Here is a 12462-nt window from a genome sequence, read left to right on the forward strand (position 1 = left end):
AAGGGTAGGCTGGCAAAGATAAAATGAATGGTCCAGATACCTAAATAGCACTTCTAAGATGATAAGATGACACATCAGGCTGGGACCTTGGAGGTACAAGAAGAGATATGGCTAAAAGTAAAGCAAACAAAAGCAGTCTCTGTAATGAGTACAGGTGAAAGAAGGATCAGATGGACAAGAACCCAGAGAAGAAACTGATGAGAAACACAGACTAGAGACAAGTGGTGACACACCGGAATGACAAACAAACTAAGACCTTAGTGACCCTGCTGAAGGGAAAAGGATGGCACATATGGCCTCCCTCAGAGCAGAGCAGCACCTGCTGAGTTTCTAGCTGGAAGCAACACCCAGAGGAGAAGAGAGATTAGCTTAAGGTCATATGACTACAGGAGAGCAGATTAGACAGCAGCACAAGGGCCTGTAACTGCACAGCCCCACACCTACACCCTGGACCTTCAGCCTTCTGAAATCCCAGAGGCTTTGCAGCTGGATGAAGGGAGAGGGTGAATTTCTACTGCCTGTAGCCCTGAGGAGATCCCAGTGTGATGACACTGTGTGAGCTTCTGGCTCCTTGGTACTAGGAAAGTAGACAATGGGGCAACGCTAGAGAGAATAGCTGCAAAGAATGCCATGTTGTTAGATCAGACTAACAGCTCCATGCAGGATGGACCACACCTAGGGACGTACATGACCAGCACTGCTGAGAAGACAGGTTGCCAAGCCTTTCCAAGGCTGGGAGAATGGAGAGGAAGCTGCAGGGGGGATACCTGCATCTAACTGGAGGCTCTTGAAAGCCAAGCACTATCAAAGTGAGTGGAAAGAGGCAATGCTGACCTGAACTGAGAGGAGATCAAGGTGGGACCCAAGGAGCCTTCTCCATGCCTGTGGCTAGAGAAGAGGAGGGACTGGGTTTGAGACACTGCCAACCCCAGACTCCAGGAGGGGAGGCTGCCAGGCAGCTGTGCAGACAGTTTGCTGTGGTGCGATGCATGAGCTCACTGTGTGGATAGCAAGCCCTGCAGGGCTCTCCATCACTACCCTTACACACAGAGGTGGGAATGGGCTGCCACCTCCTCTTGGCACAGACCGAGTCACTAGGAGAGCTGATGGCTACCTCTGTTTGCTCTGGCAAATGTCAGGATGAGGGTGCTTGCTGGCTTTCAAAGGGACACATTAAAGAGGTTGTGCTCCTGCACATTCAATGACTGGCAGTGCCAGGCTGCATGCGAGTCTCTGACCCACTGCACGTCACTGCACCTCTGCGTGGAGGATAGCTAGATGGCAATCTGCTACCAGATTTAGAAAAGCACTGACCAGGACGAGGTTTCCTCGCTGAGCTCCACAGGCTTTTGGAAACTTCTGCCTACCAAAACCAACACAACTCAAGCACTGTGCTTGGAGGGCAGCAGAAAGATTCAGCAAGCCCAGATGAGTAATGGGAAGAGGAAGAAGCAGACCCCTGGAGAGAGATGAACACCCGTGAGGATAACAGATGGCCTCCACTAGAAAGCTGCTTCTGAGCCTCAGAGCATGACAGCTCTGCTACCCCTTCTACAGTGTGTTAGCATCCAAGAGCTGCCAGACACATCTGAAGCAGGGCCATCCACTAGTGGAGCATTAAGTGTGAGCAAGGCATTCCCTCTGTGCCACGTACCACAGCTACCACCACCTTTGCTTTCACAGCCGAGATTGCTCTGCCCTTTGAAGCTAAGGAGCAGCCACAAAAATAGGAGGACCTCTGTGCCCTCTTGAGACAGTAGCAGGTCACTGCTTTGCAAGTGATGGAGTGATCAGTGCAGGCTCTACTGGCTGTGCAGCATGTCACTCGGCACATTGGCAAAGCAATGGAATAGTTTTTACTTGGGTGTAAAAGCAGCAAGAAGGAGAGATGAACACGGAGGAAGGATCTGTGACAGTGCTCAGTTGGGAGACAGCTGTCTTCACCGTGAGTACTTTGCAGATAAAGCCAGGCCAAGGTGCTGGAAGATGCTCTCAGCCACACTGGGGCAGGAAAGTCTTCTTCTATATGGGAAAGAGAGAAGGGACAAAGATGCTGCCTTGCTGAGCACAGTACCAGCCTGGGGTAGGTGGTAAGGGAGAAGGGCCAATGCTTGCTCTTGTCCTGGCAGCCTCATGGGGATGAAGACAAAGGAAAGGCTTGGTAATGACCTTTGTGCACCTGCCATGAGAAAAGCCCTTGGGGCTCACCAGCACGAGGGATGGACAAAGCAAAGGCAGCTGCCCTCTTCTGCCCAGGTGACCCTGTTAGCCACAGGCTCATGTTTCTTTCCCAGTACTCACAGTGGGATAGCAGGACACAGGCAGGTACAGCAGGGTGCATGATATGGAACTATCTGCCTCAACTAACAACTCCTTGGCACTGCTGCACACAGGGAACATTTAAGGGCTGTGAGGGGAAAACCACGGCGCACCCAGCTGTGGTAGGTGGCTGACACATAGGGGAGGGGGAGAGAAGAGCACGAATCCACCAAGAGACAAATCCAAGCCCTGAACTCCCAGCCACTTAGATTAGTTCAGAAGCAAGAGAGAAAACTGCAAAAAGAAACAGAGAGACAGAGAGAATAAACAAGACCCTGAAAAAACAACATACTATTCCCGCTCCTCTCGCTCCGTCTGCCATCGTCGGCGCCTGGGGGCACAGAAACAGAAAAGGAGAGGTTACAACCAGGGGAGCAGGTGCCAGGTCCCCTCCATCAAAGGGCTCCATGTGGTCCTGAGGAAGAGAAACCTGCTGGTGGTGAGGCTGGAGAAGGAGACCTTCCCTACAGAGCTCAGCGCTGCCCTGAGCCACTGCAACTCAGACTGCAAGAGCCGTCCACCTGCTCTCTGTGCTTCTTTCACCCGGCTTCTGTCCCTCTCCTCCCCATCCCATGCAGCCAAAATGCATCTGACCTGGGTCAAACATTCCAGCCCCATAAAATGCTCAACCTGCCCCATGAATGGGCCAAGCAGTAGGAGCACGCAGAGACAGACAGCTGCAGCAGCAGGAGCTCCTCCTGCAGATTCCAGACTAGCTGGCATTACTCATATCAAACTTATCAGAACTGGTGTTGCCAAGGGGACCAAACAGGCTGGAGCTCAGCCCCATTCTAACCTTTTGGTGACATGAGCTATTGGAACTTATCAAGAAGAAGCAGGACCAACCACCAACAGCTTTAAGCCACACTGCCTCCAGCATGTGACAAAGTACAACGCACACAAAATAAACCACCTCTGGACACTGCATAGCACAGAGCAAGGCTCTCTGCACAACCCCCCAGCTCCACCAAGGGAAGTTACTCGTTCAGCACTGGAAGAAACCAATTGTTCTTCCCACTGCTTATAGCAAAAACGGGAACAGCAAGGCATGCTCCTGAAAGGAATCCCAGACGTTTGCCTTCAGTGTAGGATCCCCATTGCCAAAGGACCCCAACTTTTGCTAGAAGACATGACTGGATGCATCCCCTCTGCCACCCTTGCTCTGTCCCTGCAGAGCAGCCTGTGCAGCCTTGTCCTATTGTGCTCTGCTCTGAGGCTCATCACAGGTCTTGTAAAGCAGAGCATGGGAGCAATGAGCAGTAGTTCTTTCACTGTTTCCTCTGAAAAAAAAAAAAAAAAAACAGCTGGTGGCTGAACACTCTCATCAGCCAGGGGAAAATGAGCTGCATGGGATGAACTCGGCATTTGCACTCACTTTTCAAGCTCCGCTACCGCCTGGACAGGCCCCTGCTCCAGCCTCACATGTGTCACACGCTCACTTAGCCAGCCATCCCTGTTACTGCCCATTCTGCTTCAACCTTATGAGCAAGTTTGGCACCCAGAAATGCAGCCTGCTGCATCTGTGTGCCCTTCACAAGAGCTACATCCTGCAAAGCCACCTTTGGAGGCTTAAAGACTTCAGCATGGCAGCCCTTGCCCCTTCTGTGACCTCTTTTCCCTCCTCCCTCACCTCTGCCTGCTATTCCTCAGGTCATTTCAGCCCCTGTACAGCTCTGTCAGCACAGGGACCAAAGGTGACACTGTAGCTTTAGCTCCTGGAGCCAGCAGAGACTGCTCCCTGCACTGGTAGGAGGATGCTGTAACAAAAAAAGCTGATAAGCAGGGACTTTCCCTGTTTCTGGAGCTCAGGGGATACAAGTGGCATGCCTTCCTCTCTTCTCCATCTGCCTCTGGCGCACATAAGGGGATTCATCCCTTCTGCAAGGAAAGGTACTGCTTGTGCTGTTTTTCCCTGCCTCTCTGCCATGCTTACCTGTCAGCATCAGTCACCAGGGCCAGGCGTCCATAGTCCCAAGCAACTTTACGCAAAATGGAGAAGACAAACAACAACGCCTGAAAGAGCAGAGAAACAGCCGTGAGACAAGGCATTACTCAGCTCTGCTTGCAGAGCCACAGGGCAGGAGGGGACAGGACTGCTCAGCTAACAGCACACTGTGGCTGTGGGACAGCACAAGTCCTCAGGGCTGAATAATCAGGCTGTCTAGGTGGCTGGAGGCAGAAGGAGGTCGAGGATGCAACACACAGTAGCTAAATTGGTCACAGGATCGAAAAGTCCTCACGTCCCAAGGAGATAAGGTTATGGTACGATGTCCATTGTCCCACAGTTGCCAGGGACCAAGCAAAACCTTTGGGTAGGTAAGGCTGTAGGGACTCAGCACCACAAGGAAGAGTTTTGGGACATGGGACTAACCTAACCTGACCTGTGTCCTTACAGAAAATTGGCAACACCCTTTCACAGGCTCAATGCAGAGGTGCTAGAATTAAGTCAAGGCCCAGAGCGGTTAAGGGACACGATTGAGGCCGCAAAATCTGCCAGCAATAAAGTCAGGAATGGAATCTGGGATTCTCAGTTGTGACCAGATCATAGTTCTCCCTTCATGACTAATTAGTGGGGAAGGTGCCAAAGCAGCCATAGGCAAACTTACAAGAAAGCACATGAAATCAAGGGCTAGGACAGTGGGCACCCCGCCAAAGGGCAGCCCCTGCAGCACTGTGCTGCGGATGCGGGCACTGTAGCAGTAGTCCTTGGTGCTGTTGCTGCATGTGGAGGCTTTGCAGGTGGACCCTGCTGAGCCCAGGGTGGCGATCACGTAGGGAAGCATCTCTACAGCTTCATCGTCTTCCCTGGGGAATAGAGAGAAAGGCCTGGTTAGCACACAGCAGCTGGTTAACAGCATCGTCCCATTAGACCTGGGACCACTCTCAGCCACTATCTCGGGTCCTCCTGTGCTATAGGTTCTCTCTGAGAACCGATGCCCAAGCACAGGGTCATGCACAGAAACCTGGAGAGCTTTCTGGGGTGCTGGAAGAGCTCATGGGGTCTTTGGTGAGCTGCTTCCACCAGGCACAACCCCAGAGTCTCCCCGCCTGCTCCCGACTCTCACGTCATTTAGGACTCACAGACTACCCCTTTTCCCAAAGGTGCAGTGTCTCGGCGCCTTCCCCTTGGCAGGGAAGGCATTTAGCTACAGGAAAGAGTGAACGCGTGAGGTGGCATTAAGTCACGTCTGGATGATGGAAACAAACTGCTACGGGACAGTTGCTGCATCACGATCCCACAATTTCCTCTGTCTGGCTGCATGCCATTAGCTGTATTAGGCTGAATCACCGCTGGCGGCTCACTGCATGCCTCAGCTCCCAGGGCCCCACCAGAGAATGATCCCACCCCTGCCTGCTTTCTTTCCTCTGACTCGGAAGTATTATGCAGAGGGCAGAGAGGGAAACTCAGGATCTACTGTTTAGCTGGCCACATTTCGCCCCCACCCCCAGTGCCCTCCCCAGAATGCTGGAAGCATGCAACAGCCAGCACAGCACTATCACTGGAGATGGGCAGACTTTTTTTCCTCCTGCACAGAGCAGCTCAGTGGGCAACGCAGAGAGGATCAGCACGATCAAGAGTGAATTGAGCACAACTGGGATGCTCTGGAAGGGAGAGATCAGCAGAAACATGATTGCTCTGTGGATCAGCAGAGATGAAACCCCATCAGCTGGGAAGGACCGTACCTATCCCAGTGGATTATTCACCCTAAGCATCAACAAGCCATCCTGCTGCCCTGCGCTGGCCTGCTGTTGCAGCATGGCCACCACCACCAGCCCTGCCCTCCTAATGCCACAGGAGATGGTGACATTAGCAGAGGCCACAAGGTGCATCCTGGCAATCTCCTGCCTCGCTGCAGTGATTTATCAGTGTCACAACACAGTACTGCTCGGTTAATGACCGCCACACAGCTCACTGCAGTGCCCAGAGAGCCCAGATCAACTCAGCTGGGTAGACATATCAAACAATGAGCAAAGCCCTACTGCATACAGGTTCCGAGGGACACTGACCCCACGGGAAAAGCCACTGAGCAGTCCTTTAAGAGATTCACAGAGCTGGAGTGAGGCTGCCAGGAGCTGCAAAAGGGAGCGGAAAAACAGCAGGAAGCCAAGCCATGAGGTTGCAGCTGGCAACTAGCTGGGGACCGGCCAGCAGGATTCACCCCAGCTGAACCAGAGAGGGACTCGGGAGCAGGGAACGCGTGACAGCAGCTGGCAGGAAGAGAAGGGACAGCAAGGGACCCGGGGCCTGCCACCGCCAACCCCACCGAGCTGCCTTCCTGACAGCATCATCACCAGGCCAGGACTTGTTCCAGGGAAGTCGCGTGCTTGGGAGCAGGAAGGGCTGTGCCCCTCTGAAGTGCCAGTCTAGAGGGCTCACTGCAAAAAGAAATGCTTCTAATTCCTCTTTTGGAGAATCTTGAAAAAATTTAGGTCTTAAAGGGTGCAGCAACAATTTCCAGATGTTAGCAGTGTTGAGTGAAAGACTGTACTATCCCACTGCAACTCCACTCCTCGTGTTAGCGTGAAGGCACAGAACAAAAGCCATTGCTGTCTCTAAGCCTCCTCCTATGATACCCAAAACAAAGCTCCCCCCCCACTTCCCATGGCACAAGCCTTCCTCCAGCCCCAATCCTACTCACCACACACCCCAAACGCTACCAGCTCTCACCCTAAGGAAACATAACCAGAAGTTCATAGAACACCCAGGCTGTGGGACATGACCTTGACTTCCAGAACAGCATTCTGATGCTCTCAGCATCTCTTACAAAATTCCTCATGCATCCGACCATGATTTATTTCTCTAACTGCATCCAGACACCTTGAGGAAAAGCATCTCTATAAATGGTCAGCACTCACCATCTCCCCAAGTAGCTGCAATAGTTCAGAGGCCAGCCATGTCCCAGGACAAATCATTTCTTACAATACATTGGGCTTTGCACTGCTCAGTAGTGACTCTCTCCTCCCTTCACACCACTCTACATCTTGTCACTCGGGACTTGTTTCACCTTGATAAAGCTGAACAGCCGTGGGATACTTGCAGATTTCACTCACCCTGTTTATACATTTTTTGGGGGGTCACTAACAACACTAACCCCATCCTCCTGCTTTGTCACATTGCAAACTGCTCATCCGCTTCTGTCCTTGGTTTCTGGACCCACGGCCAGTTTTTGACCCAGAGTGTCACACCTCGTCCGACGAAGGGCTCTGTTTGCTGCCTTTTCTGAGCGATTTCAGAGGTTTTTTAAGCATCCAAGCAAATTACAGAAGCTGGCTGAGTATCACCTATCAACTATTACTGCAGTGAAGTACTGAGAGACTTGCAACAGATTAGGAAAGTATGATGTTCTGCAGAGACCAAAGCATTCACCTAATTCCTGAATATTTTATAGCCCCATTTCCTCCCTTCTGAAAGAAATGAGGCTCATATGCTCCCACTGTCCGTGACTCCATCATTATTTATATAAGCCATTACAAATTCTAGACAAACTTGGCAACCTTGTGGGTAATGTAAGCCACATTTCAGAGAAGCAGGTAGCAAAGACATGCTTTTTTTCCCCCCCTAAGTCCTAGAGGATGGACTGGAAGAGACCAGAAATGAACCTTCCTAAGCTGTCCAGTACCCCAGCCAGAACATCCCACAGTGGAAAAGCTGAGGCGTACACCCAAGACTTACACTGCTTTTAAGCTTAAAAGGATACTTAGAACATCTCTTTCCACTGGCACCTTTCTCGCTGCCATTTTGGGGTGACATTACAGCACCCCACCATAAATGCTTCTTAGTCTGCCCTTCTTCAGAGGATGCTGCCCATAGATGCAGAGGACATTAACGGTTAAATGAGTTGGCTGAATCTTGAAAGAGGCAAAAGACAGTCAGAGTCCACCTTGGCATGGTCCTGGAGACACTGACCCCTCTGGAGGCATTTAGGTCATCCCTTTGTGCCCATCCTAATGCTCCATCCCAACCTTCAGGCAGGGAAGTACTGTGAGGACGGGGGTACTGAAGGCCAGCAGCAGATCCTGACCCTTCCTGAGCACAAGCAGCGCTGCCCACTGCAGCACAGTCAGCAGGACATCAGATGAGGCCCCATTCGATCCCACAGTCTTCCCCTTCTGCCTGATATGTTTAATGCTGACTTTCCCAGAACTGCAAGGCCAGCATAGCAAAGCCTTGCCAAAGGCATTTTTGCCTCTTATTCAGCAATATGCACATCCATTCTCTTTCCTCCATGCAGCAGGAAAGAGGAACAGAGATCCCCCTGCCTCCCTCATCCCCTGCTGCATTCAGAGCTGCAGGAGAAGGCTTGCTCGTCAGTACGCTGGGCAGCCTCCGGCAGCCAGGCAGGACACTCGCTGGGGACCTGCTGCCCCACAGCAGACAGCAGAGCTGCAGGGCAGAGGCATGGATGTGGGCGAGCTCTACCAGCCGCGCCACTGATGTCAGCCAGACGCAAAGAGGTGGCCTGAGAAACGCTTGCAAGGAAACATAAATCAATACAGAGTATGCCCGCACATGCAGCCACAAAGACGTAAGCACGCCGGTGACATCTGTTTGTTCCTTCACCGGTAAATTTTAATAACCCTGTTGGTAATTAGAGGAGCGAGACCGTGTTCTGGCAGAGCTGTACTTGTTTATGGTGACAAGACAACCTTCTAACGGGCTGGGGGCACAGAGACAGACAGCTGGGTACCTGCAGCCCCAAGGGCAGGGCACTGCAGATTCAGATACACAGAGATGAGGGCAGAGACCCTTCTCTCCAGCTTCCAGTGGACACGACAAGTGGCCTCACAAGGGCAGGGAAGGCAGAGCAGCAGAGAGAAGGGGCAGATAGCTTTCTGACTGCGGGGGGGTGCTCTGCCTCCTCAGCCAACACACAGCTCCCCGCACGCTTCACCTTCTGTATGAGCTGGCCAAGCAGCCTCCCAGCAGCTGCCGGGCCTGCAAAGCTTTCATCTGGCAGGCTTCGCTTCTTCAAAGGAAAATCCAGGTCAAAGCAAAAGCCCTGGGTACAAAGTTCTTCCAGCTGGCTCTGCATCAGGCCTCAAATATCTGCTAGCAAAAGGCATCATATCTTTCTTCTGCGTATCAGCACCAACCACCAACACCAGTAGGTCACAGTCATGGCCAGCTCCTGGCTCCACATTGCTCTGCGGCTGCCTGCATACAATCAGTGGTGCACGCCCTGCTACTCAGCATGCCCTGGTCTTGCAGCCAGCACAGCTGTAAGCACCGTTGGTCACACCAGTGGCTCACTGTGCTGGGAGGGTTGGACAGGGATTGTGGCAGCAGGAAGGCTTCGGGCCTATGAGAAACCCAAGCCTAATGTTCTCCTAGAGGCAACTGAGACCCTACAGCTTCCTGAAGCTGCTGGAGGGAGTTCCTGAAGGGATACAGATGTTTTAGAGGTTCCCACTTCTTTCCCGGGGCTCAGTACTGTACTGCTCCTTTGTAGGAAAAGCCATTCTGCAGGCTGGGCCATCAGCATCAGGGAAATCTTCTGTGTTTTGCTCCCACACCACATCTCACCACCCTCCTGCCTGAGCTTTCACATCCCTTTGGGCTGTGCACTCCTCAGTGTTCTCAGCACAGATGCCTTCATCCAACAAGGAACCAACCAATGCAGACACAGCACCTGGCACTTCTGGACTGCTTATGAGAGGCCTCCAACTTCATCCCATTTGCCTCCTGTTGACGTTATAATCTGCACTTGGCCTCCTGACACATTACAAGTCTCCATTTGCAGGATGCCATCCATGCGTCCCACTTTAGTCCATGCCAAGGACCCATCTCTCCCTCTGCCACTGGGACAGAGCTCACACCAGCCACCATGTCTCCACGTGCAATCTAGCAATTGCTCTCAGCCTGCGCAGCAGTGCCATGGCCAATCTGATTCGCATTACATTTTGAGCATTAGATTTCATGAGTCACCAAATCAAACACTTTAGTTCCAAATATATCTACCTGTCATTTCCCCTTCAAGCTCCCAGGCTGTAAATCTATCAGAAAGAACCCAAGTCTGTCTGCCAGCACATACTTTATAAACAAATACTGCTTACTGTTTGGCCTCCCTTGCTTCCTCTAAGCATATGCCGACAGTGATACAGCAAACGCAATACAAACGTTTAGTGGCAAGACCAATGTGGTGCTGGACTTCATGCTGTATATTTTGTGGAGCTGTGGCCACATAATAACAAAGCCCTGGCTAGGAACTCCTGGTGCTGTGGTTATACACATGAGCCCCAGAAAACAGCGCTTTGGGTGGCTTCCTCACCTACCACCCAGAATCCCAACAGCAGCAACTCCACCCATTCCCAATGGATGTTTGCTGAAGACAAGGACGGAGACTCCAGCATCCCCCTACACCACCGGTTTTCAGCTTCTGGTGCATGGATCTCAGCAGTACGTTGGTAGTTCCACTGGGGTTGCCTTCTAGGTCACCTCTTGAATATGTCTTCTCAGCACTTACACTACTGCTCAAGGTCTGCTTGCAAAGGTTCTAATGGCCTGCTCCAGGTAGGCTGTGCCAAAATACATTCTTCAGCTGAGAACAACTACTTATGGAGAATCTTCACTGCATGAGTATCATTCTGGCTTTTGAGCACCATTAGCAGAACTGTTCAGGCACATCACATCTGGCTTGGCTCAAACACCGACCAATCTCCCCACTGATCCCTTACATGTTCTGGATTTTAACACATTACCCTCAATTTAAGTGACCAAAAGCTATCCTGTCACTTTCACACAGGTACACACTTTTAGAAGCTCTTTGTCTCTTCCAGCTCTCATCCCCTTTGTTTATCAGCAAGCTCTCCTCACCTTGGAGCTTCTTTTTTTTTTATCTCTAATGTTAATCCTCTTGTGCATAGGCAAGTATTAACACATTTGCCTTCCCTCATGTCCTGTATCTGTCCTTTACGAGGCTTCGCAGGCTGGGCTTTCTTATCCACACCCAGCTTTTCTTCCTGAATGCAGAATCTCTCTGTCACAGAACCAGGTTTCTGAGCTAGTCTCTCAAGGTCACATTGACTGTTTCCTCCTCCTCACTTCTGCATGACAAGAATCTTTACCTTTTTTTATAGCAGAGCTGCAAAAAATACACAGATATTTCATCAGCTGGGCACGATTACAAGCCCTTACCTACACAGCACGATTAGCACTTCCCACAAAGGAAACCCTTAGTGATGCATATAACCAAGAGATGGCAAGCAACATCTCAGTTGTCAAAGCTGCCTCCCCGCAGGGACTGGCAAGACATCCTGCTGCATCAGCCCTGGGAGCATCCCTGCTCCACTGTATGCAAGTTGCTCACTCAGAGGTTTTTGGGGTAAGTTCCTTTCAGTCCTCCCTCTGCAAGCATTTGACAACATGACACTGGACAGGCACAGAACTGGGGCAGTTCTCTTGGACAGTACTGCAGAAAAGCCCTACCCTCATGCATTGAGCAGCTGGTCCACAGAGACCCAAGAAAATTGAAACCCTGCATCAATTCAGGAACCACAGGAGAAGGGTGCATGGGGGCTGCTTAAAGCAACATCCCTGGAAACACTTGGCAGCACTGAGAAAAACCCTTCTTGGTTTGGTACTAATGGGAAAGGGCCACCAGCCCAGCTCTCAGCCAGCAGGAAACACTTGGGAAGCAAAACCAGGAAGCCTAGAGGGAAATCCCTTCCCTTGTGAACACAACAGGGCTAACATCTGTATGGGCAAGAAGTCAGGATGCCACATGAGCTGCTGCAGCAGGCACAAGTTCTCCATGTTGGTGGGAACATCTACTCCAAGCTCTGTCACCTGCACCCTTCCTACAACAAACAAGGCCGATCCTTTTGTATGGTCCTTACAGAGACCACCGCTCCAAACACTGGCAGGCTGGGGATAGTCTCACCTTTCCCTCACCTTCCTTACTGCATTGCTAGAGTAGCGCTTGTGTAACAGGGTTGGTTACAAAGAATCCACAGCACAGGGAAGCCACAGAGGCCAACGCAATCACAGCCCTGCAGCAAGCAGAGTTGAGCTCTCATTGTGACTACAGGCTGAGAAGGGATTCAGTAACCAGAGCAAGAGGAGGAAATAAGTCAATCGTTCCTCAACAGCAGCCAACATCAGCAAAGGGCTGAAGGGCTCTCACAGCAAGAGGTCTGGATGCA

The 12462-nt window shown here is 51.5% G+C and overlaps 1 protein-coding gene across 1 annotated transcript in view; it reads right to left on the reverse strand.

Moving 5' to 3' along the window:
• The window catches only part of TMEM63B (transmembrane protein 63B), a 38629-nt gene that overhangs the window by 12586 nt on the left and 13581 nt on the right, over window positions 1–12462 (reverse strand). Inside the window, exons 2-4 of the mRNA NM_001379241.2 lie at window positions 4926–5124; window positions 4253–4332; window positions 2612–2650 (exon numbers count right to left, since the gene is read on the reverse strand). Of these exons, the coding sequence (NP_001366170.1) occupies window positions 2612–2650; window positions 4253–4332; window positions 4926–5102 (296 nt within the window). The 5' untranslated portion in view covers window positions 5103–5124. The remainder of the gene's footprint in view (window positions 1–2611; window positions 2651–4252; window positions 4333–4925; window positions 5125–12462) is intronic.

Source organism: Gallus gallus, chromosome 3 (genome assembly GCF_016699485.2).
Source record: "Gallus gallus isolate bGalGal1 chromosome 3, bGalGal1.mat.broiler.GRCg7b, whole genome shotgun sequence".
NCBI lineage: Eukaryota > Metazoa > Chordata > Aves > Galliformes > Phasianidae > Gallus > Gallus gallus.